This window comes from Perca fluviatilis, chromosome 20 (genome assembly GCF_010015445.1).
Source record: "Perca fluviatilis chromosome 20, GENO_Pfluv_1.0, whole genome shotgun sequence".
NCBI classification, from domain to species: domain Eukaryota; kingdom Metazoa; phylum Chordata; class Actinopteri; order Perciformes; family Percidae; genus Perca; species Perca fluviatilis.
The window spans coordinates 29,953,037-29,980,984 of NC_053131.1; the positions used below are offsets into that span (position 1 = coordinate 29,953,037).

General features: G+C 40.1%; 1 protein-coding gene across 1 annotated transcript; it reads left to right on the top strand.

Annotated features, from left to right (window-relative positions):
• Positions 1-850: 850 nt before the first annotated feature.
• Positions 851-27,740, top strand: LOC120549140 (ovarian cancer G-protein coupled receptor 1). Its single transcript, XM_039785796.1, has 7 exons — positions 851-926; positions 21,049-21,366; positions 22,798-22,947; positions 23,338-23,471; positions 24,938-25,160; positions 25,862-26,042; positions 26,129-27,740. Exons 2-7 carry the CDS (start codon positions 21,268-21,270, stop codon positions 26,593-26,595), a joined length of 1,254 nt encoding a protein of 417 aa, XP_039641730.1. The 5' UTR covers positions 851-926; positions 21,049-21,267; the 3' UTR covers positions 26,596-27,740.
• Positions 27,741-27,948: the final 208 nt, after the last annotated feature.

Consider the following 27,948-nt stretch of genomic DNA (forward strand, 5'->3'; position numbering starts at 1 on the left):
GCCCGCTCTACCAGCTGAACTATCCAGGCACCCCTTTGGTGCATTTTTACGTGCATTTCATTTTAATTTTTGTGTGTTTTCATTCCTAGTTATTTAACATGATGTCTCCCTTTCAAAATAGTAGCCTACTTTAACGCCTGTTTGGTCGTTTGTGAATGAGGGTTTGCCTGGAAGTTGTGCAGAACTGATGGATGTGGTGAAATGGGTCAATTACATCCATCATCCAACCCTCACTTTTATTGTTCCCATAGGCCTACATTGAATTAATTGATTTTTTTTAATAGAAGAGTTCCTCATTCCCAGACTTAATGCATGAGGACACTACCTGCCCAGCTGGTGAACATAATGGAGCATTTAGCAGCCAAAGCTCCAGAGATTTTTCTCAGGAGTTGGTGGAGACCAAAACAGAGCGAAAGCACAGTGACCATTGAACTTATTTCATTCAAGTGTCCTGAAACACGTCTCTAAATAGCCCTACTAATGTTGCTGCTTGTCTCCTAGATGTAAAACAGGGGACTATTTTCTAACATGTTCACTGTAGGCTACAGTATAAAACTTAATTCGGTGATTATAGACTATGTCAGTGTTGTGTTTACAGCTTATTTTGCTTCCCTCAAGTGGCCAAAATAATCAAAAAATGCATCTTTAAGTAGAAAATGGTAACTGGTAGAAAATTAACATTTAACAATCCAAACATTTGAAGCAAAAAACTTAATTTTTTGATAACAATCAAGCTTTTCTAGGAGTGGGTGATATTCTTGACACATTGCGGTGTGTGTGTACGCACTAGGTGAGAGCGTGTGCCTCATGAAGAGAGACCGCACGTGTGTGTGTGTGTGTGTGTGTGAGAGAGAGAGTGTGTGAGAACGATAGAGAGATAGAGCTGGCGGTCAGTTTGATGCAGACCTTCAGACCGGAGAGATTTGGTAAGAAATACGTCTTCATTTCATTTTCATGTAAAAGAAACTACTGTCTGAAGATGAGATATCATCATTAAAGAGAGTTTCTTTGTATAAGTTAGGCTATATCGGCGATAGTCTTTGATATTTGGTATTTAGGCTGAAGTGACATGGATTCCTGTTGAATATGGATTATTATGGAGCGATCTTTGGTTTATCGTGAAAAGTGAAACGTGTTTAGAATGCCTGTAGCTATACCGGCTCTTCAAGTCCAGAGTTATGAATTATTCATCTTAACTGTCAAGTCGTGTCAGTGAGTAATCCATCACTGACTGGACTTCATGAACAACTGTAGGAGAAAAGCAACAGCTGCAGATTCAGTTTATTCAAATGTCGGTTCTTATTTTTGCTGGCTATAGGCTTTATGTAATATTTATGGAGAGTTACCATGTGCGTAAAACGTAAAGAAGTGTGGGATGCATACAGCATGTACCTCGTCTTTATCTGTTGTGGTCCGTCCATGTCCCTGTTGTATTCTATATCGGAACTACACAGATAACAGCGAGGGATTGAAGAGCCCTCCGCTGCGTATGGGGTGCTGCATCACTCTGTCGGGGTTCATCTCAATATTGACTCGCTCGCTGTAGGCTACATTATCCTTCTTATTACACGGCTACTTACTAAATTTACATAAAATATTGATATAAAAATTATTGTATTGACTTAAAAATGATTGTATTGCTTCCGCTAAGAAAAATAGTCCGGTATGATTTTACTGCGTTCATAGCATCAACAAATAGGCTATATAGGCCTACGGTATTCATCCAATATGTTCTATATTAACCATGGATTAAAGGACTAGTGTTAGGTGGAAGGGGTCGCTTGCAGTGACGAATACAGTTCAACAGAACCGCAACACCCCTCTAAAACTGAAATCTGAACACTATAGTTTAGCCCATTGGTTTTCAAAGTGGGGTCCTTGAGGAGGTTCCAAGGGGTCCCCCCAGCAAAAAAAAAAGGTGAATCATTTATTTTCACTATAATTCCATCCATAAGTAATACAGCGACAGAATGGATGACTATTTTTCATACACTTTCTGTAATAAAACATGTAAAAGCAAAATGCCAGATGAGGTCAAATGGGTGTCCGCGGTCTGGTTTGTGTCAGTTTAGGGCCCTTGATGTGAAGTTTGGGAACCACTGGGCTAGCCTATTCTTTTTATGATTCTGTATATGATTGAAGTTTTTTTTCCCAGAGATTTAAAAAAAAAATTATTCCATGATCTATGAGATGTGCTTGGAAGCTCCAGGAAAAACTTGTAAGCACACATATTCAAACTCAAAGGATGTTTTTATGGCTACATCATACAATCAAATGGACATATTCAAATTGTCTAATGCGGCATCTTATACACATTCCCCCCAGATGCAGCAGCCTCACATTTATTTATTTAACAGGGCCAATGGGCTGTCAGATATAGACCGAGCAAAATGTTATCAGCAGTCCCTGGGCAGGCAAATCCATAAATGAGATATGGCATCAAATGTTTTGAGTCAGACAGGTGTACAGAGAATACACATTAGGTTACACCATACAAAAGAAAAAGCAGGTTCTGTCTAAAACATTAGCTCATACAAAAATACATTATTGCTAAATTGTCAAATTATTGCTTTTGTTTCAGCCATTATTTCATGGCACATCATTTCAAGACATATTTGATGTCTTTGGAAATGTTGAGATCTTAACTACAATTTGTGTTTGAAGTGGTCAAATGACGTATTAATAATCTGGTTTTAGTTTTTCCTGGAAGCTGTCTACTAGCTTGCATGTTACCCATACATCACACGGACTTGAAAAGGTTGGCCTAAAGTCAATACAGACTTTCTACTTCCGGAATAATATGGGATTCACTCTAATTTTCCCATAACTAAACCTTGACTCTCTGCCCACAAAAACAAAAGCTCAGCCCAGCAGCTCTGATAATTTAGCCTGTATTTAGACTTTGCATCCATAATGTGGAGACATCCTTATCAGGCTTTCTTAAACTGCCTAAATCGGTTCTTGTAGGCTGTACTGACATGAATGGAGGAGCAGCAGCATTGCCTAAGCACTTCTGTGAACTGCAAAGCATTACCCTTTACATTAAGAGCATAGAGAGTTCCAGCAAAGAGAGAAAATGAATACAAGACTTCACATATCATACTAATTAGAGAACTCAAACTATAGCTAGATAACAGAATTGGGAAATAAAGGCAATTAAGTTGTAACCAGCAACACACAAACTGTAAGTGTAATTGTTTTTTCTACTGTCTCTGAGGTTTTCCGGATCAACCTCCAGCCACACAAATAACTGTTGATCACATCGCCCCTTCTTACTTTTCTTTTATGCTCTTCATTTTTATTCCAAGGCACCCTTTTTTGATCCTTTCACAGCCCGCCGTTGGGCCTCGGCCCAGACATTGGGCACCAGTTGGACAGAGTGCAGTGGCCCTTTGTGTACACTAACCTCATTCATCTATGAAAAGGCCATCTCAGCTCTCAGCAGACATTAGTAGAAAGGCAAAAAAGCCAAGCCCTGTTTTAGAAAATCAAATTTCACAATATTTTTGACCAAATACCTCAATATCGATATCGCAACAATATTGTAGGGTTGTATAATACGATTTCTAATAAGTAATCATCAGTAACGTGGATTTAATGACTAAGGGGGTAAAGGCAAATAATAGAACAGCTAGAAAAGTCTGGTAAATAAATAAAAAAATACATCACTTTACTGTAATGCAGCTGTAAAACCAGGAAAAGACAACACTTATGCCAAATTACGATATTACGATATCCAAAATCTAAGACCATATCTAATATTGTGTCACGATATCGATATCATATCAATATATTGCCCAGCCCTACCTGTTTGTAATTTCAGTGGCTTTACATACAGAATTCAGGCGGTAGTGCTAAATGTATAAATCCCTGTTATTCTTGATGTCCTAAGGGATTTCGAGGGTCTTTACAAGAACCCTTAATGATGGCCTTCGAGTGACTTTGAACTCCTTGAGCCACTGTAGTCCTGGTGGAGGTCTCAGCCTCCACCATGACTACAGTGGCCCTCTACCAGGACTACAAGAAAGCCCTGAGTCTAATTAAGGCCTTCTGGGATTCTCTCAAGGACCCCTGAGAGTCCCTAGAAAAAACCCTGGCTACCGTAGACTCCTGACATCTTTCCGTGGGACTCTCTCATGGAAGTTTCAAGGGTCCACACAGGTGTTCCAGGGTCCCTCTGCAAAACCTCCTTGAGGCCCTCTGTGACCTCTGCTAGATGTTCAAGGGGTCTAGCTGCTCTGGTAGCATGTGTTTTTCTCATTGACGAAGGAAATGGGTCTTTTAGGTTCCCTCTACGGATCAGGAACAGTCTTGAGGACCTGTTAGACCTATATCGGAGCCACATTGGCCCTCAACCAGGCCCTGGACCGCACTCCTTTAGCCCCCACTCACCTAGTTGCCCTGGTGGACATACCCAGGGTCCTCAAGTGTTTTCCATGGTCCCTAGAATGACACTTAATGACATGTTACAACCAGGCCCACATCCTGCTAGATGCCTCCTGGGATCCTCTCAAGGCCCCAGAGAAGAATGCCAGAAATCCCTTGTGGACTCCTGAGACCTCCATCATGGCCACCGGACCATTGTTCCTTCTCTGCTTCTTCCCAAAGTCTACTATCATGTCCTCAGTCTTGCTGGAGTTCAGAACTAGGTTGTTGTCCTGACACCAGTGGGTCAGGTCCTCTACTTCCTTTAGGAAGGCCTTTTCATTGTTAGGATCCATCTAGCAGAATTCACTTGTGTCTTCTAATTTCGCAACATAAGGAACACTTCCAATTCGTCAAGATTTAAATACCATGACATGATTTGACAGAATGACTATTATATTTAGCTCATTATTGCAGTGCTTACACTCAAAAGTGTACGTAATCTCATATTATTTAATATGCGACGTAACTACCATATGGTACCCTGGATGAAACTCTTTGGGAATTCCTGCTATGGGCGTGGATGAAGTTCTCAAGTTATTTTAGAGATAAACTTATCTTATCACCCTCTGCATCTTTCTTTCTATTTCATAAACGTATTGTTCATAGTCTCCGGGGGAAAGAGAGCGAGCAATTATGTCTCTGACTAATCGCTGGAGAATACCTTATTATCTTGCTAATCTCTGGAGAATACTTTATTATCTGGCTAATCTGTGAAGAAAACCTTATTATCTGGCTAATCTTACTTTATTATCTGGATAATCTATGGATAATACCTTATTCTATATGAGTGTTAACTGGTAGCCGGTCTTTTAAGTGGGTCATCTCCACTAATTACGTAATTGTGGATTTGTCATCTATGAAGGTTAAAAAACAAATTTAGCCAGCCATGACCCTCACGAAAATGCCGGCTAGCTTTGTGAGAGCCCCGACCCAAAATGGCAATAATGAACGATGTTGGAAATGATCTATTCAACGGTTTGGCCTGCTATGCTGCACAGTACATGGTTTCTGGGACTCTTTTGGGTCAAGGAATTCATAGTGGATGTTGTTTTGATGATTTAACCTACTGTATTTTTGACCTTTACATCCAAGATGGCTGCTGATTTTCAGCTCCGAAAGATCCATTTGTGTTGTCATAGAGCACGTGTCAAACTCAAGGCCCGCGGGCCAAATCCGGCCCCTCGCAGTTTTTGATCCGGCCCGCATATCAATTTAGGTTCACAATAAATTTTGGCCCGCCTAGTTTTTGTTGCTTTTCTGAAGTTTTTGTCACTTTTGCAGACGCTTTTGGTGCCTTTTTTCCAACGTTTTTGCCACTTTTTCCGACCTTTTTGGGGCCTTTTCTGGCGTTTTTTTCCAATGTTTTTGTTGCTTCTTTATTTTACATTTTTTGTCGCTTAATTCTTTGATGGCTAAGTTACTTTTTTGGGGCTTTAAGTGGACCAAGCAGTAAGTGAGAAGGCTCTATGAGACACGCAATAATCCAGTAAAAGATCCTTGACTTTTTCGATGAAATAAAAGCATGTGAATAAACTAAATTCACATGTCTGGCCCTTGATGTGATTCTTAGTTTCCAGTGTGGCCCTCTGGGAAATTGAGTTTGACACCCATGTCATAGAGCCTTCATATTAGTCGATAATGAAAGCTCTGCTCATGCTTAGGCACAAACTGAAGAAGTGTACAATCCATCTCCCACCTGATGACGATTCGTTTGATCTTCATGTGGAAAGGATAAACCATGTTATTCTTTATATTGCCAGCTTTATTACAACTTGCTAGAGCATTCTTCTCCTATTGGTCATGGCTGGGAACTCATGAAATGCGGACCAGTGCGGACCAGTTCTTCACATCCTTCCTCTTTGCCCCAGCAGCTCACACTTTACAACTGTTAAAATGAGAATAGCAGCGGTGATGAGAGGTGTGAGTGTGGAGAATCAACAGACATCAGATGAAAAGTAGTTGTCCATTAGTTAAATAACTAATCACTGTAAAGTTGCAAATTCAGATTAAATACCTTGTTCTTCCATAAAGTGGATAGCGATATACAAATGTAAGTCATCATATTCCAATTTTCCATTTAATTTAATTGAATTCATTTAGATTTTTTTGGGCTTGTCTCCAGTAATTGTGTGACCATGGAGAGCAAAGGTTTGTTTTTCATCAGCCACCAACGTTGACCTTTGTGTGCTTGTTGTTTTACTGTTCATAACTCAGCATGAGCAGAGCTTCCATGAAAGCCTAATATGCTCTATGAAGACTTAAAAAAAACTGACCTGAAAATTTGAGGGTGAAAAATAGTGCAGCGTTGTAGGGCAAACCATTCAAAAAGATTTCCAACATGGCCGAAAGTAGCCATTTTGGGATTTGGGGCTCTCACAAAGGTAGCCCGCATTTACGCGAGGGTCATGGGGGCTAAATTTGTTTTTTTTGATCTACAAAGATACCAAATCCACTGAGAAATTAAACTATGCTTTCCACCAGAACCAGCAGTAGACCTACGTGTATTCCTGTTATAACTGAAGTATCCTGTTGCTTCTCCATCACTCTACAGGATACTAGACTGTTAGGAAGCTGGCTCGTGTAAAGCTCATATCTTATTCATAATCAGCTGAATAGGCTTTTATCCTCACTAGGAAAATACCACTAATAAGATTGTCTGGAATGCGAGGATACTAAGGCATGTGTACACCTTATCACATTTACTGCTGCTTTTCACAGTCTAGACATGATCATTTTATAAAATATTAAAGTATATAGGTTTTTAGTCACGTACTGTAATTTGGAGATACTGGGAAGCAGATGAAGCATATAAATAATGTATTTAGTTTTCTACTGTCTAAGACTGACACATTATAAAGCCATACGGCTAGGCATATTGCAATGCATTATTGCTGTGATAGTTTATTACCTTGAGCAAGGCTTACCAATCTGGCGTTCCAGACCCTCAGAGCCCACAACGTTCACATATTTTCCATAGTCATTTGAATAATAGTATTCCCCCCCCCCAATATATAGCATTTTTATTTCGTTTTGGCCTTTATAGGATAGCTGAAGACAGGAAAGGGGGTGGGGGGGGGGGGTGTCAGTTGAGCTACCTGGGGTTTCTCACTACTAGCTTATATATATAGTTACAGGTCACACAGAAGTGTAAAGGAAAGTAGACAGAGACGCAGCTTCAATTTCAATTGTACAAAAGTTTTGTTTTTAAAAAATCAATATAGATATGCTGAAATATAGCTACACACTTACAAAAAAAATTATTGGGATACAATACTCCAAAGCGGAAAGTCAGATTCAAAATAGTAACAAAACTATATACCCAGAATGCAATGCTGGTTCTGGGCATGAAGACTACAATGAAACACAACTACACACACAGCTACAAAAAAGGATGTCAATAAATAAACACACACACACACACACACACACACACACACACACACACACACACACACACACACACACACACACACACACACACACACACACAGAGACAAACACACACACACGCGCACCATCTGTGCAAACAAGCAGTGTTGTGTTATGCAATACTTATCTGCATGCAAGTGCACAGCAAACCAAGTGACCAGCACCCCAAACAGTATAGCCTGGATCAACTCTAAATAAGGGAGCACAGAGACAGCATTAGCACCTTAAGGATCAACACAGAGGAGCAGGAGGTTTGTATCACTAGGCACAAACAGAATGGATAATGCCGCACTATAAATGGAATATTTGCTATAAACCAATACAAAAAAACAGACTATAAACTATAAGCAAAAGGTAATAACAAGGAAAACAAAGGAAAACACTATGGGCAAGACAGTTGCAAACAATCGTAAAAAAAAAATGTAAGGAAAGTATTTTAAATACCAGATTGCTTTAAAGGAATACGCCACCGTTTGTTGAAATAGTTCTTATCACGGTCTACCCTGGCTGTAGATAGGTGGGCCAACGCATTTTTTGTCTCAGTGCAAGTAATTAGGTTGTTTTTTTGTCTTTTGTTGGCTCACTTTTACTCACACCATGCTAACCGGCAACATAGGATTCTATTCACTACGCTAAGCTAACTAGCGGCAGCGCTGCCGGTGTTGCACCGGACTAAAACAATGCATGCACAAAAAATGCGTTGGCCCACCTATCTACAGCTAGGGGAGACCGTGATAAGCCCTATTTCAACAAACGGTGACGTATCCCTTTAATATAATATTATTTCACCCTACCTCTATGGTCACACCTGCCCAAATATGCCGCCTCTCTGGACACCTGTATCACAAGGAAACTGATCATGTGTGCCATGTGTCAAATGTGTGGGCAATAAAATAACAAAATAGTGCCTACCTCTACAGTTGGAATCTACCCCGTCACCTGCAGTTCCCCCTTATAAAAACCTCTGTCGATGTCATCAATTCTTTTCACTTTTTTTTCTGTTGCTGTTTCATTGATGTCGTTAGCTAACTATTTTGGAAGATGATGTCACTATTCCAATCCAGTCTGCAACTTTTTTTTTTTTTAAAAAAAAAAAAAGGGGGGGGGAAAGAAGGGGGGGCCCCTTGGGGGTTTAGGACCCATAGCTAAGTTTTGCCCCTCACTCCCAAAGTGGGTTAATCCCTTCCTATAGCCTCAAGTATAACATTGTTTGTATACATTTAATCCCTCAATGTGCATACAACTAACACCTTTTAGTGTGTTTGATACATCTTTTTGTGGTCCTCCACCAAATAGGGTGGAATTCAGCACCAAAAATCACCATCAGCTAGTTTTGATGCTGAATTTCACCCTAGTTTGATGTCATAGTAGCTTTTCTGCTCTTTTCAAATGCCACAAACAACAAACTCTGACTTTGTACATCCTTGTCTCAAAGAGGCCAACTGGGTAATTCAGAGTGATGGGTTCACCAGCCTCAGAGCCTCAGGTCGTCTGGCTGCGATGGCCCCAGCACTGCTGAGTGAACACATTTATCTAACAGCGGAGTGAAGGGTGTGCTTGGCGCTTTGGATGAAAACACAACATGCATCAAATCATATTTCATGTCACATCTGAGGTCTCAGTGTGCCACAGTATCAAGAGAAACACAATTTCAGTTGATTTACCTTTACAGTACGTCATGAGAAAGAAGATTACTTTTCATGACGTGAAATTGATTGGAGGACAATGTGATTCAGAGCTGATAGTTGCTCTGTGATAAAGGAGCTGTCAGCCGTCTGACGCTGACATGGCTTGACAGGATGATGATGACGATCATTTTAGATTCAGATCAGATTGTTTTGGGGAAAGTTGGACATATTTTATTTTTTTTATTAACCTTTATTTTACCAGGAAATAATCCCATTGAGATTCAGAATCTCTTTTTCAAGGGAGTCCTGGCCAAGACAGCAGTATAATAGTTCCATATTAAAATATACAGTGAAAAATATACAACATAAAACAGAAAAAGACAGTTGGCAATTTAACATCATTTCAACATAATGACCAGCAGCGCTCAATAACAGCACATGTGCTTTTAGTACTCAAATAGTCCTTTATCCTAATTTTAAAGGTCCCGTGACATGGTGCTCTTTGGATGCTTTTATATAGACCTTAGTGGTCCCCTAATACTGTATCTGAAGTCTCTTTTATATAGACCTTAGTGGTCCCCTAAAACTGTATCTGAAGTCTCTTTTATATAGACCTTAGTGGTCCCCTAATACTGTATCTGAAGTCTCTTTTATATAGACCTTAGTGGTCCCCTAATACTGTATCTGAAGTCTCTTTCCCAAAATTCAGCCTTGGTGCAGAATTACAGCCACTAGAGCCAGTCCCACAATGAGCTTTCCTTAGGATGTGCCATTTCTGTGTCTGTAGCTATTGAGGAGGAGAGGGGGGGCAAGGTGGAGGGGATGTGGCGCCTTGACCAACGCTGCCACTTGCTTTTGAAAGCCATGATGTCTCTCTCTCATGGGTTGGCCAAATTCTCTGGGCGGGCAAAGCAGAGAAAGGGGAGGTAACCTTGCTCCTTATGACCTCATAAGGAGAAGATTCCAGATCGGCCCATCTGAGCTTTCATTTTCTCAAAGGCAGAGCAGGATACCCAGGGCTCGGTTTACACCTATCACCATTTCTAGCCACTGGGGGACCATAGGCAGGCTGGGGGAACGCATAATAATGTTAAAAAACCTCATAAAGTGACATTGTCATGCAATGGGACCTTTAAAACTGTGTCATTGTTGGTAGGTAGCATAATTAAAGATGATTCTGCAATTTATACCAGGATGAGGGTGCAAAAACTTTAAAGGCACTTTCACCAAAGACAAAGATTACATTTCCTGGTGGTGACTTTAGGAGTCAGGAGAGTACATAAGTAAGGAGGCAGTTTACACAGCATGGCCTTAAAAAGAAAAATATACCAATGCTCCAACCTGTGATTGTGCAAGGAAGGCCAACAAACACCCTCGTACAAGCTACAGTGATGAGTACGAAAACTAGAATTTGTTACAAATCTTAGTGCTGCGTGATACACTGAGTCCTGCATTTTCAGAGAAGATTGATTTGCATGCATGTAAAAAATATCACCATAATCCAGCATTGACAGAAATGTTGCTTAACTGTTTTTATCTCACTAAAAGAGAAACAGCCTTTGTTTCTATAATAGAAACCCACCGTTTTTGTTTTTTTGTAACATACATTTTTATTGAGTTTTCACATGCATATAGACAAAACAATACAGCAAATAAGGAACAAATTAAAATAACAATAGTAATAACACTAACAAACTGTCTGGAGATGATCCACTATTCAGTCTACTATTCCATACTCTTTACCATACTTTGTTTGATAAACACTCTATATGCTGCTTGAAGGACAAACTTTCTTCTAAGAAGAAACCAAGAGATTTGTAGACTGATACTATGTGTAGACTATATATATATATATATATATATATACACAGTACAGGCCAAAAGTTTGGACACACCTTCTCATTCAATGTGTTTCTTTATTTTCATGACTATTTACATTGTAGATTCTCACTGAAGGCATCAAAACTATGAATGAACACATATGGAAATATGTACTTAACAAAAAAGTGTGAAATAACTGAAAACATGTCTTATATTTTAGATTCTTCAAAGTAGCCACCCTTTGCTTTTTTTGATAACTCTGCAAACCCTTGTTGTTCTCTCAATGAGCTTCATGAGGTAGTCACCTGAAATGGTTTTCACTTCACAGGTGTGCTTTGTCAGGGTTAATTAGTGGAAGTTTTTCCCTTATTAAAGTGATGGTTCGGAGTAATTTCACCCTAGGGTCCTTTGCACCATGACCTCGAGCCAAACACCCCCCCAGAAGCTTTTTTCACCTGGGTCTAACATTGGGAGAGTTAGCTAGAGTAGCGTTATCAGCTGAATAGCTTAGCGCAGGGGCTAATGGATCATTTAATTGTCAATCAATTAATCTAATTGTATCATTTCGGGCATTATTAGTGGGGTCATTTACGAGATACAAACGTGGTCCATTAGCCCCCGCGCTAAGCTATTCAGCTGATAACGTTACTCTAGCTAACTCTCCCAATGTTAGACCCAGGTGAAAAAGCTTCTGGGGGTGTTTGGCTCGAGGTCATGGTGCAAAGGACCCTAGGGTGAAATTACCGGTTACTTTGAAGAATCTAAAATATAAAATGTTTATTATTAAAATTTTGTTAAAATAATTCATATGTTTCATTCATAGTGATGCCTTCAGTGAGAATCTACAATGCAAATAGTCATGAAAATAAAAATGAAACGCATTGAATGAGAAGGTGTGTCCAAACTTTTGGCCTGTACTGTATATATGTATATATATATATATATATATATATATATATATATATATGTGTGTGGTTTGAATCTTTAAAAACATGAAGAGACTGTTGCTGATGTCGACAGGAATTGTGATGAGTGTCTATGACAATTTGAAATGCGTTTAATAAGAATGGATCATCTCCATACGTGTGAATGCAGCGGGACAGACCGACAAAGTACTCATCACCCACACCTGAATTGAACGTGTTTCTTAATTGATTTGACTAGAGCTGCCTGTTTTGATTATCGACTAATTGGTTTGAGTCATTTTTTTATGAAAAAAGTTTAAAATGCTCTGATTCCAGCTTCTTAAATGTAAATATGTTCTAGTGTCTTCACTCCTATGTGACAGTAAACTCAATATCTGTGAGTTGTGGACAAAACGAGACATTTAAGGACGTCATCGCGGGCTTTGAAAAACATATTTTGTTTTTCATTTTTCACCATTTTCTGACATTTTATAGACTAAATAACTAACCGATTAATCGAGAAAATAATTTACAATTAATCAACATTGAAAATAATCGTTGGTTGCAGCCCTAGATGTGACACAGGTTTGATGAACAGTATAGTGAGATGCTCTCTGGGTGTGTAGATGATGAATCACATTTTTGCCTTTATGACGTAGGAGATAGACAGGAAAAACGGGGAGAGAGCAAGGTAGATGACCTAGTTCACTAAGCCACAAGGAAACCACCACTTTAGTTTTACTTCTTTAAATTTGTCTTTTATTTTAAAGGCCAAACTTTTTTAAGCTGAGAGAGCCCCGAGATGCAGCTTAAAGCTCTGGAAAACTTTCAGTAAATGGACATTGCTTATTTAAGGTCAATAATAATAATAATAATAACTTGGACTTAAATAGCGCCTTTCACTATTAGGACTTAGTGAAAAGAAATGTTTTGAGGTGTGTTTTGAACATGGGCAGGGATGGGGCAGAGCGGACATGGAGTGGTAGACTGTTCCAGAGTGTGGGAGCATTGGCAGAGAAAGCCCTGTCCCCAAAAGTCTGCAACCTAGTGCGGAGGGTGTCCAGTAGGTCCTTGTCAGAGGACCGCAGGGAACGTGACTGAGTGTAGGGGTGGAGGAGATCTGTGAGGTGTGTGGTGAGAGTCCATGGAGAGATTTGTAGTCGAATAGGAGGATCTTGTAGGTGATGCGTGACTTGACTGGCAACCTGTGGAGCTGTTGGAGGATGGGAGCGATATGCTGCCAGGGCTTTGTGTGGGTTAGAACCCTGGCAGCAGAGTTCTGTACATACTGGAGTCTGCTAAGGGCCTTGGTGGGCAGTCCAGACAGGACACCATTGCAGTAGTCCAGACGGGAGGTGATGAAGGCATGGATGAGTGTCTCAGTTACTGAACGTGTGAGTGAAGGCCAGAGTCGTGAGATGTTTCTCAGGTGGTAGAAGGACTTGGTGATGTTGTTGACGTGGGATCTGAAGGAGAGAGTGGAGTCCAGGATGAACCTCCAAGCTCAAACTGACTTGACTTTTCTAAACCAATGACTACCAACGACCAATGACTACTACTTTGGGCATCATGTGTGTGACAATGACTGTCATAGGCTAAAATATATCACAGCAACTTCTTTTGTCAGCATTTACAGACTGTTAGTGGTGTTTAAAGCTACCGTTACTGGGTGATTATTAATTACTGTCAGTCTCACTTGAATATGGTGTTTTGAGTTAACAGAAGATAGTTAACAACATTGAGTAACTGCAGTGGCGGCTGGTGCATTGGCTAAAGTTACAACCATTGCAATAGTTTACTATCTTTACTAGACGCTGAAGTCTTCATCTTTTTTGTGTAGTGACAAGTTGCTGGTTTCTGTATTTCCTATGCGAGTGTGATCTTAATCAAAGCACCTCATTTCAGAAACTTCCCATGTTTAAAATCTATAACCTAGGGATTTCCCAAGTTTGGAACCGGAAGTTAGGATGGCATAGACCAGTGGTTCTCAAACTTTTGCAGCTAAGTGGGTTGTGATAGTAGTTGGTGATGAAGATAATTCCAGTGATGCGTGGGTTCGAGGAATGGCTGTGATAACAGCATATTCCCTGTAGCCGTGCCTGATTTACAACTTGCTGCTGTTGCCACGGTTACCGCTGCCAGGGTAACCGATCACAGAGCAGCAGTGGCATTCCTGCTGCCCTGGGGAAATGAGTTAAGGCATTGATCACACTGTAATTTGTACATGTATTGATCCTGGTGTCTGGGGGATTGATTATGTTTAAAGTTATCAAAGTGACTAGTTTAGTTTAGTTAAGTTTCTCCACCTGAATCTCCATCTGAGTTTGTCAGTTGTGTGTCTGCCTGGCATACTTTGTGTGTCTGCTCGGTAGCTTTTAAGGAAACCCATTGACAGAAAAAAAGGTAACATTCTGATGTTCGTCAGTTCTTAAATCACCTCATTTAGGAATAAAGAAAATGCGTTTTAGTCATTGTTTACATTATGAAGCCTGAGAAAAAGTGTAAAATGATATAGGCCTACAATGTTTAAGATGTGCTCTGGGTGAGGACTGAAGTTTTACAAGTTTGAAGCTAAGATAAACTTAGAGTTTTGGTTTAAGGTTAGGCTGAAATATGGGTTAGATTTGAGGATTGGATCGGAAAAAGTTAGTAAAAAGTTATACACCCCTTCACTAGCAGTTACCAAACACCAATCAGTCACCCTGATCATCAGTTCAGGTGATCAGTCTCAGATGTTGTACATTTCTACAAAACACAGTTATTGTTTGTATTTTTCCCAGGGTACCACAGAAACAGAAAAACTGTTCAGGGATCTCCGGGACCCATTAAACCCTTGATATAATGGCATTTTGATGTGATAACACGATAAAGTTGTTTTCAATTTTACCTTTGAAAATCTATTTGCAGAAGAATAACCCGCCCACTCCAGTACACACACACACACACACACACACACACACACACACACACACGCACGCACACACACACACACAGTTTAACCTCTTCTAAATATTCCAAATAAACTCATGTGATTGAATTGCTTTATTAAATCCAGATCTCACAGCTGTACAGTGAGCAGAGTCTCTGCTGGGAGTCAGAAAAAAAGTCCATTAACCCTTCAGACCATTTGAAGAATGAATTTGAACAGTAGAAATTGTGTCTTACTGTAGATATTAATGAGCAATTGTTATGAGTTATTATTATGAATCCCATTTATAACATACTGACTGAGGTTTCCTCTGAAGCATCAACAGTATCTGTCTGTTATTACCTATTTAATTACAGTATACTCAGTGTGTCATTACAGTGGGATGAATCTGGAGAGGTAGAACACCCAGACTCATACTTTAAATCAAGCTTGTTTTGTTGGGTCTGTTTGAACAACTGATGTCTTGGTCAGCTAACATAAAGGTTCATGTCTTCTGCATAAAATATATTTTGCCTTATAGATGACTTATGTGTTCTGTAGATTCTCCCGTGTTCAAGTCATATTGGAGTTACTATGTCACCCGTTTCTGACTTCTAAATAGAATTGGAGTCAACATCCACGTCATAATTATGACGGGAAAACTCCAATACATCCAACTTGGCACTTCCCACTTATGGAAGTGTATGCTTTATGCCTTTTGTGTTCCTAAATGCCAATTTATACTTCTGCGATAAATCGACGGCGTGGGTGCGTACGTGGAGATACGGACCCTACGCCATAGCCTGATGTGCACCTCTCAAAAAATTTAACTACACGTTGAGGTGAAGCAGATCGCAAAAACTATGATTGGTCCGCTCGGCCGTGGCTTGGTAGCGTTGCATTTCATCCTACTCATTTCCTGGTTCTCCTTCTCCGTAAACAACATGAAATCAAGGAGAGGGTTAACTTTTCCTGCTACAGCTTTCCCACCGTGGTCAGAAAACACAGGAGAGACACTTTGTTTCTCCATCTATGACTCTAGAGTCGGTAATTGCGCCGAAGTAAATAACCGTCACTCTCTCACTTGCTCTACACACACACTCCCAATGCACACAACATATGCCGGCCCTGCAATTCTTAGTAGTCCACTCACGTAGGCTACGCCGAAAGCTCTGCGTGGAGCCTCCGCAGAAGCATAAATCCCACTTTAGACTGCTGGCCCTGCTGTGTGTGCCTCCACTGTAGACTTAAATTATCATTTGACAGTGTAACATCAATCTACAAGACGGACACTACAGTGTTCACATTAGCAACAGTTCCTGGACTAAAGGGAGTTCATCTCCACAATCACATCTATAAGTGACTCAACATATCTTTATCTACAAAAGAAGAAATTTCACATACAGTATTACTGTGCATGTATAATTCTGATTTATTCCATAACACTAGCCACCTGGTTGAATAAGGGTTAAAAGCATGGTTTAGTTTGACACTTCAGGAATGCACAGTGTGTCCAGCTGTGCCTTAATCTGTCTGTGGTTTATTTAGGACCAGAGAGAGTCATGCAGAAGGACAGAGTGAGTGAGAGTAAGGGAGATGATGCTTGTGGCTTAAGTGTATTGTGTGAAAGTAGCTCTTAATGGTTTCATAGTGTGTTATTATGGAGCCATTTTCAAAATGCTGGGATGGCAAAGCAAAGAAGTATAGTGGAGGTTATAGCCAGAGGAAGCTTTACTGTCCATTGACTCTGTTACACTGGAGTTCACAGAATACTGAATGTAGATGCTATTCATACATCCGACTCATTTTCACTGACAGTGGAACGCAAAACAACTAAAACTAAAAGTGGGGGCCTCTAGCTCACCCCATGTTGGCTGAGTCCTGCAGCGGTGCAGGGTTCAAATCCGACCTGCTGTCCTCCCCCATCTCTCTCCCCCTTTCATATCTATCCACTTTAAAATAAAGGGAAAATCCCCCAAAAATAATCTTAAAAAAAACAAACAGTGCATAGCCTGACATAAGACTTGATTGTGCTGGTGTTTAGGCCTGTCACGATAACAAATTTTGCTGGACGATAAATTGTCCCAGAAATTATTGCGATAAACGATAATATTGTCGTTCTGAGACCATTTTCATCTAATATAACGATAATGGCATAATAATGCAGGTACACCGTTTCAAAGATCAATAAACTTTTATTTCTAAAAAATATTTAACACTGGAACTGGAAGACATTTTAAATATCCAAAATAAATGAACAAAAACACCAAAAACATTAAATAAAATGGACTCTCAGTCTCTGTTAACAAAAAATGCACTGGAATAAAAACCAAAAACAATCAAAAACAATAAATAAAATGGAAATTTTTCCAGCCGCGATAATTTCCATTTAGAAATGATCAAGCTCATTTTTATTTATCATGCGATTAATTGATTTATTGCATATTGCGACAGGCCTACTGGTGTTGATATGTAAAGTGACTGTGAACGCTTTAAAATAATGAACACATGCTTTTACACATTTATGCTTGTAGAAACTTGTGTCAAAAAATGGTGCAGCCAAACAGGTATTTCTACATTGTATCATTGTTATCAAAGTCAACAACAGTGGGGAAAAATCAGCAAATTGGAACAGAATGGAAGCTTGCAAAAGAGTGATTTTTGATACGTAAAAATTCTGGAGCAGAAGAGCAGGCATACAACATGTGGTTGTAATCTAAGCTGCAGTTAGACAGCGGGGTTCAGATTAAAGCCTGAGGAAGTTGTTTGCTGCACCACTACTCCGCTGTTCAGAGGAGACAAATGCCGTGTCGTAATTCAAGACACATTCAGATTTAGTTTAACCTTGGTTGTTGTACTATAGTAATTATGGTCAATAATATGGTTGTAGGTAAACTACCCTACATCCAGCTTTGCACTAACCTGGACTCCTGATTTGATGTTAAAAAACAGCAAAACAAATCGGGCCAAGGGGGTCGTGATTCCTAACCCCCCCTACACTTCCGGCGCCCTTGTTTTGATCACACCCATCTTTGAACTTGGCCTTTACTTTGACTACACATCTGTAAAGTTTCATGACTGTTATCTTGCACGGTGACTAAATCTGTCAGACAGACAGATGGACAGACAGACATGCATATAGACAGACCGACAGACAGACCTCAAAACCGCCTCTGTATCACATTTTGCTATGATGACACACACACACACACACACACACACACACACACACACTCACCTACGTCAACTTTTGCTGGTATATTACTCTAGAAATGCGTGGCCTCACATCATCAGCTCATTATTCATCCTTCTCTCTCCTTAGCCAACAGTTTATCATAGTTGTTAAGTAGAAGCTGTTGAGGGCCACTTCTTGTAAAGTGGTCTGGCAGCATGTACGAGTAAATTCTGAACTTGTCTCCCCTTTCTGCCAGCCATGCTAATAAAACTACTTTCATGTTGACACGAGCAGTGGGTTCGAATTTGTCACTGGGAGGACCAGCCATTTGTTTTATTATAAGGCTTTTTATAGGAGTTTCCCTTTGTTCTCAGTGAGGATGAATTGTTTCATAATGTGATCTTTTAAAGGGGTGATAGAATGCAAAACCGATTTTACCTTGTCATAGTTGAATAATGACAGTTTGGTGGGTAACTAGGACATACATAGACCCTCAAAATCCCATTGACACCTCTTTCCTCTGCAAATCTCACAATTTGAAACTGCTGCTGAAAACGGGCGAATCTGAACATAGCTAAAAGTTGACATCAACTTCTCAATTCCTCCTCATCTGGCTCTACCTTCTATCTTTGTAACGCCCCAAAATTTATATAGGCCACTTTACATAGGCCACTAACTGATCTGAGGTCAGTTAGTTTTCTAAATCTAGGTCGTGCAGATCTCTGCTATTCCATTACAAAATTCACTTCTGAGACTTTTTTATGGGAGAAATCAACTATGTACAGCTCAAATATGGGCCGTTTTATGAAAATTGATGGCTAATTGCAAATTTGGTAAGACAGTGTCGGACTCTATAAGCTCCACAATCTGCCGGGACAGGTGGCGGCTGCTGGCCGGTTTTGCTGCCTTCCCTGTCGGCCTCTCCCCCTTCACAGCCCCGCTGAGCTGGAGCTCTGTCAGGATCTCCCACATGAGCTGCGCTGTGTACTTTAGAAAAGAAGAAAGCTTGGAGGTTTTGCAAGGATATTGAAAATGAACCACGGTCGTAAATGCAGTGTTCCAGACTGTACAAAGGAATAGCCTACTGGCCCAGAGAAAAGGGTTTAGAACGAGTATATCGGACACTGGAGAGGGAGTTGTGGATCTGACGCAGTGGAGGTTTTTTTATGTTGCAAGAGTAACGTTAGAACAACACTAGTTATAATGAAAGTGTCGAAACTTTTTTATTTTGTCTCGGCTAGCTGCGGCTCGTGCCTGGGCATGTAACGCTGTGCAGCAGTGTGTCAGTGTGTGTGTGTGTGTGTGTCTGTGTTTGTGTGTGCGCTGTGCGCAGGGCAGCAGTGTGTGTGTGTGTGTGTGTGTGTGTGTGTGTGTCTGAAATATGAGACCTGATGTATCGTCTCCAATATATTGTGTGAGTGGTTCCTCAACCAGTCAGCGCGCAGCTCATCTAAATATTCATGAGCATACCATATTTGGAAGAAAAGCTGTCGTTCTAAATAGAGCCATTACACAGGGATGCATAAGGACCAAAAAAAATAGCACCTGGGCCATTTTTAGCCCAACCAATGTTACATACCCTATTAGGAGACCTTAAGGAACAGTGTGAAATATCCTATATAATCATTCTATCACCCCTTTAAAGCCAATACCATTTCACAGTGTATCTCTAATTAATGACCATTGAAATAATAATATTGTCTGGACAACATTTTGAAAAGGATGTTCTCTGTGATGAAAAAAATACTTGACACGACAGGATGCAGTCGTGGTTAACACAGGAAGCCGGTCTGTTTCTTCACTACGATTCCGTCTGTCTCAACCACACAGAGAACAGTTTAGACGAATTTGAGCTAAGTGAATATGTTCACATGCAGGGCTTTAAATTAACACCCGCCAACCTGCCAAATACCTGTAAAACTTAATTTTGGCGGGTAACATTGTAAAATTCCTAGCCAATTTGGGAGGTAATAAATAACAAATAACACTGCGTCTGTTAAAATCGGCAGTTTGACTCATTGTTTCCAGATTGGTCTGTGTTCCTCCAAGAAATACACTGCTTGTAGTACTAATCCTACATTTCCCATGAACACTGTGTCGTGACGTGTAGCACAACCGTTGGCTACTTGCCTAGCGTGTGGTATCGACTACGAGCATCGCGTAAAGAGAAAAGACAAACGGAACGGCGAGAAACAAACCAGAGGAGCTGAAATTAAAGTAAATAAAAAAACAAACACGTGGCTAGTAAAAAAGTAAACTTAAAGCCCTGGTTACATGTTTTTCTTTTGAATGAGAATCCAAAAGACGTTTGGTGATTCCTTGACTCTTCCTCTAGCGCCACCATGAGGTCGGTTTAAATATGTCAACAACTATTGATTTGATCGTCATGAAATTGGGAACACATGAATTTTCTCCTCAAGATTTATTGTAATAACTTTTGTGAACCCCTTTTCTTTTTATCTAGCGGCATCATCAGGTGTGATTTCACTTTGTCCAGTACTTTGGTTAATGACCAACTACCTGCAACACTTGGTCATACATCTGCTCATATAAGTGAAGACCTTAGTCGTTTAATGTAACATTATCCAAAACATTATTAATATTATCCAAAAACTTGTCATTGTCTTGCTAACATTCAGGTGTATATAATGAAGTGTGTGTGTGTGTGTGTGTGTGAGTGTATTTACATTTAAATATAATAAGCAGTAAATGTTTATAATCTCTAATAAAGATATATTCTTCTGTGTTCCTCAGTGGCCAAATAAAACTGGACTGCCCAATCTGAGAAGACGAATACTCACCCAGATGAGACGAGTTTGGGACATCGCTGAGTGCTCCAACCAACATGGAGATTTGTGTGTGTGTGTGTGTGTTGTTACATTATAGTAACATGTATGAGTGAAAATGTCTTAAAACATTCATGTGAGCGTGTGCATGTGAAAGGTGAAGTAGTGTGAGTGCGAGCGGGGTCTGATGGCGTTCACCATGTCTGACGAGGACGAGACTAACTGCACCATCAGCCATGAAATCCACCAGTACCTCTTCTCCTCGGTGTATATACTCGTACTAGTGGTAAGTGTGTGTACAGCAGGGCTATTCAATTTTAACTTCAGTTGCTTTTTTCAGTCAGATTTCAAGCCACAAAATGTAGATGGGCCAGACATTTTCAGCAGCCTACAAATATGTGGAATAAGAACGTAATTTAAAATTTTTAAAAAAAGCAATAATTCTACTCTAGGCTATTTCTAAGAAATATAATGGATGGGCAGACGCAGACAGGAGGCGGCGGCACAGATCTCCCTGGCCGGCTTGCAACCTGTAGTGATATTTTGGCGTCTGTTTTTTTTTTTCTCCGCTTAAAGGTGCTCTAAGAAAGGTCACGCGTTTTTTAGGCTACAACTTTTTTTGTCACATACAGTAAACATCTCCTCACTATCCGCTAGCTGCCTGTCCCCTGAACACACTGTAAAAAAACATCTCCTCACTATCTACTAGCTGCCTGTCCCCTGAACACACTGTAAAAAAACGCGGTCTCTGTAGACAGCCCAGGCTCCACAAACGCCAACAAAATCAAACTGCGCCAACCTGCACCACCAAACATAACAAACAGTGCTCCAGCCAATAACCGACAAGAAGGATTTCGGGGTGCAATTTGGGGGTGCGTGGAAGCACGGAAGGGAGGGGACGGGATGAGGAGGAGGGAGGGGCGAGCTAGCCTTCGTTTTGTTTGACAATACTTCGAACGTCAACAAGAAGTGACGTCACCCAAACCATGATCTTTTTCTAAGGTTAACCAAGCATAAACATAACCAAACTGCGACCATTTCACAATTGTAAAGGCAGCATTTTAAATCGCGACCTTTACGTTCAAAACTGCAACTGACTTTCTCTGGTTTCGATATGAGGTCGTATTACACCTGAAATGTTCCTGTGCGTCGTATTAGAGGGTAAGTAGTCTCGCTTTCCAAAAATCAACGCATCAGTTTTTGATGTTATCCAGCAGCTGGTTACTAACGCTACTCCCTCTTAGTCCATTAGTCGACTAATCGGTCGTTTTGGTCTTAGTCAACTTAGATTTCTTTAGTCCATTAGTCATGTTTTATGCTTTTTTCATGCTTAATGACTTATTTCCAAGAAACGTACGAGCACATCTCTGGTAAACACAAGAATTAAAGTGGCGCTTTTGCATGACTCTTTGCGGAGAAACTCAGATTTACAGATCTGTCGATTAAATCAACTAATCGGTTAGTCGATACAATTGAACAAGTGTTAGTCGACTAAGAATTTCTTCAATCGAGCACAGCCCTACTGGTTACATATGCAAATTATTTATATTAATATCAGTGTTTTTGTGATTATCATTAGGGGACATCTGTGGACTCACAAATATACAATTGAATATTGAAACAGAAAGGAAGTGTTCTAAACAGGATTTAGTAATCAATGAAGAGGGAGCATTGTGGAAAACAAAATATTCCCAATAAATGATCTTCTTGATTCTAGGTCGGCATTCCCTCCAACCTGTACTCTTTGTACCACGCTGCTCTGCAACTGAAGCAGAAGAATGAGCTGGGAGTTTATTTAATTAACCTTACTGTGTCCGATCTGTTATACCTGGCATCGTTACCCCTGTGGCTACAGTACTTCTTTCAGGTAGCGTAAAACCACTCATTTACTTTGTCATAACAATCAAAAAATGCGAGAAGTTATTGCATTTTACACAAAATGTAATACGTTATGTTGCTTTTTTACATTACATCATAGCCAGGTTATTAAATTACTGTATGTGCACTTATTATGTTTCTTCAAGCAGCACTTTTATGTGACTCCTAAGCCAAATGCATATCTGGTAATGTAATTTGGTAAATTTGGGGTTTTTTTTCACTAAAGAATGTGCTCTCAGTCTGATTATACCTTTAATTTTGATTTATTAATGTAAAAATCCAGTTTTATCTGCATTTTTCTACGTGCCACCTACCTGTTGTCTTGTTCATCTACCTGGAGTCTAGTTTATGTGTCTATGTGTGTGCGTTGTTGTTTCAGGATGATGACTGGAGGCACAGGGAGTGGTTGTGTCAGCTCTGTGGCTTCCTGCTCTATGAGAACATTTACATTAGCATTGGTTTCCTGTGCTGTATCAGCCTGGACCGCTACCTGGCTGTGGTCCACCCGTTAAGGTAATTTTGAGTCAACAGGATGGACATGCAAGAAGTAGGTAGGCCAGTAACAATTATTTAATAATTGTCTAATTTGTGTGTTATTACTGGGTCATCTGGGTCACATAACAGTGATATAACCAAAAGAAAAAGTTTATATGTTTGAAAAATAAATACATAAAAATACATTGAAATACATTGCTTTAAAATTCATAATCACCACACGAAAAAAACGACATTATCTGTCCTGTCCACGACCGAATAGATTCAATAACGTGACCATATCATGAACTGCAAAAATCATTGGGAGTCCTCTTTGACCAGCATAATAAACTTTGAGTGGTCCAATTGTGTGCCAAAATTAAACCTCTGTCACCTTTTCAAGATCTGGAAAAAAAATCATTCATTCATGATAGACTTTTGACTACATTAGTTACCTATAGAGTGCACAATTATTTAAAAATGATTTAAATCACCTACAAAGCACTTGACGGGCTGGCCCCTGACACGGTGAGATCACTTAAATGTGCTGACCAAGGTCTTCTGGCTGTCCCGTAATCTAGGCTTAAACCCAAAGGTGATTGCACTTTTGATCACACCCTCTGGAACAGTCTTTCCTAGTTATAAAAAATTCAAATAAAAGTCAGTTGAAGGTTTTAAAGGAGCTGTTAAAAACACATTTGTTCCCGTATGCACTTTGTCCTGGATGTTTTTGATTGTTTAAAGGCTGCGTGGATTTTTCTATGTCTTTACACACCAGAAACGTGTCTGACGCGCTGCTGCTGCTGCTAGCCTTGTCTAGACACATGTATGTTTCTCATTGATAAAATGAAATACCATGTTAAACATAAATACACATACTGATTTGATTACAGCAAAGACAACATTGGCAATATTGACGGCAAAATAGGCTACAGAATATTTTGTTCTGTATTGACAGGTGCAATATTTATTTAATATTATTTTTTTTTTATTTATATCTGCATTTATATCAAAACCTAGAGACTTTCAAACATCAACATGTCATTTATTAATATGTATTTGTGTCTAAATGACATATAAACATCTTTTCCTATTCTATTTTGCCTAGAAACGCTTCCAACACGCTTGCGTGTTGCGTGAAAAATAGGCGCCAGTCCTATTTCGAGCAGGAACGTGTTTCAGGCGCGGCTCGAACCGCAACTGAGACATGTGCGTCACGCAGGCAGTGTGTAAGCTCTAACCTGTTAACATGGGAGCCGATAAAAACGGACACGCCACTCAGCTGACACACTCTAGCCACGCAGGTAGTGTGTAGCCTTACATAGGCTACTGCGAAAGCTTTGCGTGCGTCTCTTTATCTTCCATAAATGTCTTGTCTCCGGCGCTTCCATTCCTAGTGTCCGAGCAACATCACTGGCTTATGCAGTTTTATCATCAATTAAACATGAGAGCTCATTTAATGCTAATGGCATGTTCTCTCCTTTCTGTCTCTTGTTGGTCTCCAGGTTCACCTCTCTCCGCTCTATGAGTGCGGCATGGCTTGTCAGTGCCATTATCTGGCTGAAGGAAATCGCTGTGGGTGTGGTTTTCTTCCACCATAAAGAACTGAGCAAAAACCGCAAGAACCAATCAGTGTGCTTCGAGCACTACCCCATGCAGCCTTGGGAGTATCCAATCAACTATTACCGCTTCACTATCGGCTTCATGTTTCCGCTGGCTATTTTATCGGTATGATGATCTATCTATTTCAGATCTATGTTTTTTTTATCGAAAATGAAATGGTGTATTTAAATTAGATTGAGATGGTGAGCTTGAGTTCTGAAAAACTCTAAATATATTACTCAGTTAGAGTTGGCCTCTTCTCTACTTTTGCTACTGTTACACTACATTTTAGCGTGTCACAAAAAAAAGTAATGGTTCCATTGTAAAAGTAAAATCTCTCAGTCAGGGTGCCTGATGATGACGTCTGTAGAGCAACTGAGTCCAGAGAATCTTGTGAAATAAACACGTTGGCAGCTATTAGGCAAAACCTTAGCAACATGGTCTTGCTTTACTGCACTACATCCGCCTCCACCACAGTGATCTTGATCACTTGATCGGGATAGAACAAGCTGGAGGTCTCAAAGTCTTAGCGAATGTTTCACCTGGACACGTTTAAAATCCCGAACTGCCAAAACTAAAGCCTTGTGTGATGAATGAATGAATAATCTTATTTTTGCTTAGTGTATAATACTACTATTACTATCTTCCTATCTTCTATTTCTAACTGTCTATTTCTATTCAATTGTGTAAATACAGTTCTTTAAAAAAAGATGTGATAGGGGTTTTTCTGAGGATGAAGAAAGGATTATTTAATGGAAATATGAAGTAGAGTTGGTTATCTTGACAATGATCCTGATGCATCCGATGACATGTTTTTTTGGGTCCAGATCAGCTACCTGTGTGTCCTTCGGGCTGTGGGCCGGAGCGCTGGGACGCAGGCGGATCAGAAGACGAGGATCAGGCAGTTAGTCAGCAGCACCATTCTCATCTTCCTCGTCTGCTTCTCCCCCTACCACGTCTTCCTGTTAGTGCGCACCCTGCTGGAGCGAGACTGCAACTTTATCACAGGTACAGAGTCTTTCTTGCTTTCTCTTGAGTTATCCAGTGTGGAAAATGTTGTGGTAACCAAGTGGCCTGTATTCTTTCTTTTCCAGGAATATTTAACTACTACCACATGTCATTGTTGCTGACCACCCTGAACTGTGTGGCCGACCCCGCTCTCTACTGCTTCGTAAGCGAAAGTGCCCGCCGCGGCCTGTACAGAGCCATATTCCGGCCCGTTGCTCGGATACTATGCTTCTGCTTTCGCCGTGGCAACGCCAGCCCCGCCAACCCAGCAACCGATTCCCGCGAGGTCGCCACCGACGAGAACGGCCAGCCGACCGTGATGCTGCTCACACACAACAGCAACTTAGGAAAAACAGACAGCAAAAACACAATTTTAATCACACAGACTAATGAAAAGACTACCATACCCTTAATTATACACAATAATAGACACTCTGAGAAATGTGTAGACAGGGATGGAAGGCCCAGCTGTGTGATTGCCATGGAAGAGCAGAGCAAAAAGACAGAGAGGACTGACGAGACAGACAAGAACACCAGCAAAAACAATCAGTAAACCATGCTAGAGTCCTCAGAACAAGGGGATTAAGAAGCCAAGACTGCCTGTAAACACTCAATTGCAGCGGCTTTAATGAAGAAATGCTGCCCACCCAGCTGTGTTTACATCATCATCATCATCAACATCATCAACATCATCAACATCATCATCCAATGGCATTGGACTGAAAACATTTTCTTCTCTCTCTGCAGTGATTTCATTGAGCCTTGGTACAGTAACCTCCACTATGTGAGAGTTCAACATGAATCTGATGCCCTGTTTCATTTCTCTGATGTGTTTTTAGAAATGGGAGCAAATTGGAGGTGTAGTTTGAGATTGACACAAGGTCTTTATTTAATCGGGCATTTGAGTTCCAAACCCTCGGAGGTTTTCTTTAAAACAGTAGTATCATGTTACCACTTTCAAATAAGACACCTTTTATAAAAAGTAGTTGTAACTAATTATTAATTATTTATAAATAAGTTACTAAGGCTTTAAAGATCAAGTATAAGCGTTTATTAACTACAATGTTTGGGTTGCCAGCTGTAGAAGTCATGTTATGGGTGGGCAGAGAAAATATGTGGGCATGGTAGCTAATCATTTTGGTCAGTGCATGAACACAATGCGCTAAATAAGAAAGTGGTATACTTATGGTTCAGTTTTAAAAATAATGACATACTGATGTTTGCTGACTTAAGAAGAACATGTTTCTTTGTTTCTAATGGGCCACTGGGTAGGGATTAAATGTATTAAAGTTGTCCATGAATATGACCAAAATCTACCCATTAGCAGCTTCCTACAGTATTTTGTTGGGCATAATGTATGTGTATCCATGGATGGATTTGAGACTTTAGCATAGTTGATTGATTTAAAACTCTTATGCTTTCAAGCAATACTGTGTAACTTTTGCTAAACAGCCAATGTGGCCGATAATTGACAAAAAAAAGAATAATGGTAAATGCTAAAACAGTGTGCTAAAACAGCAGCAAGGTCATAAACAAGCGGATCTCTTGCCGTTTGTTATTTCTTTTGTCAAACGTTACCACAGGTGTCAAGTAACAAAGTACAAATACTTCATTACCTTACTTAAGTAGAAACTTGGGGTATCTATACTTTACTGGAGTAATTATTTTACAGCAGACTTTTTACTTCTACTCCTTAAATTGTCACGCGATTATCTGTACTTTCTACTCCTTACATTTTAAAAATAACCTCGTTACTCCTATTTCAGTTTGGCTTGTTTTCATTCCGGCTTGTCATCGTTCAAAAAAACAAAAAAAAATACTGTATACCATTCCGACACCCGATTGGTTTGTACGCGATCCATCGTACCTGCACATGACACAAATCACGTCACACTCCAGCAAGGAA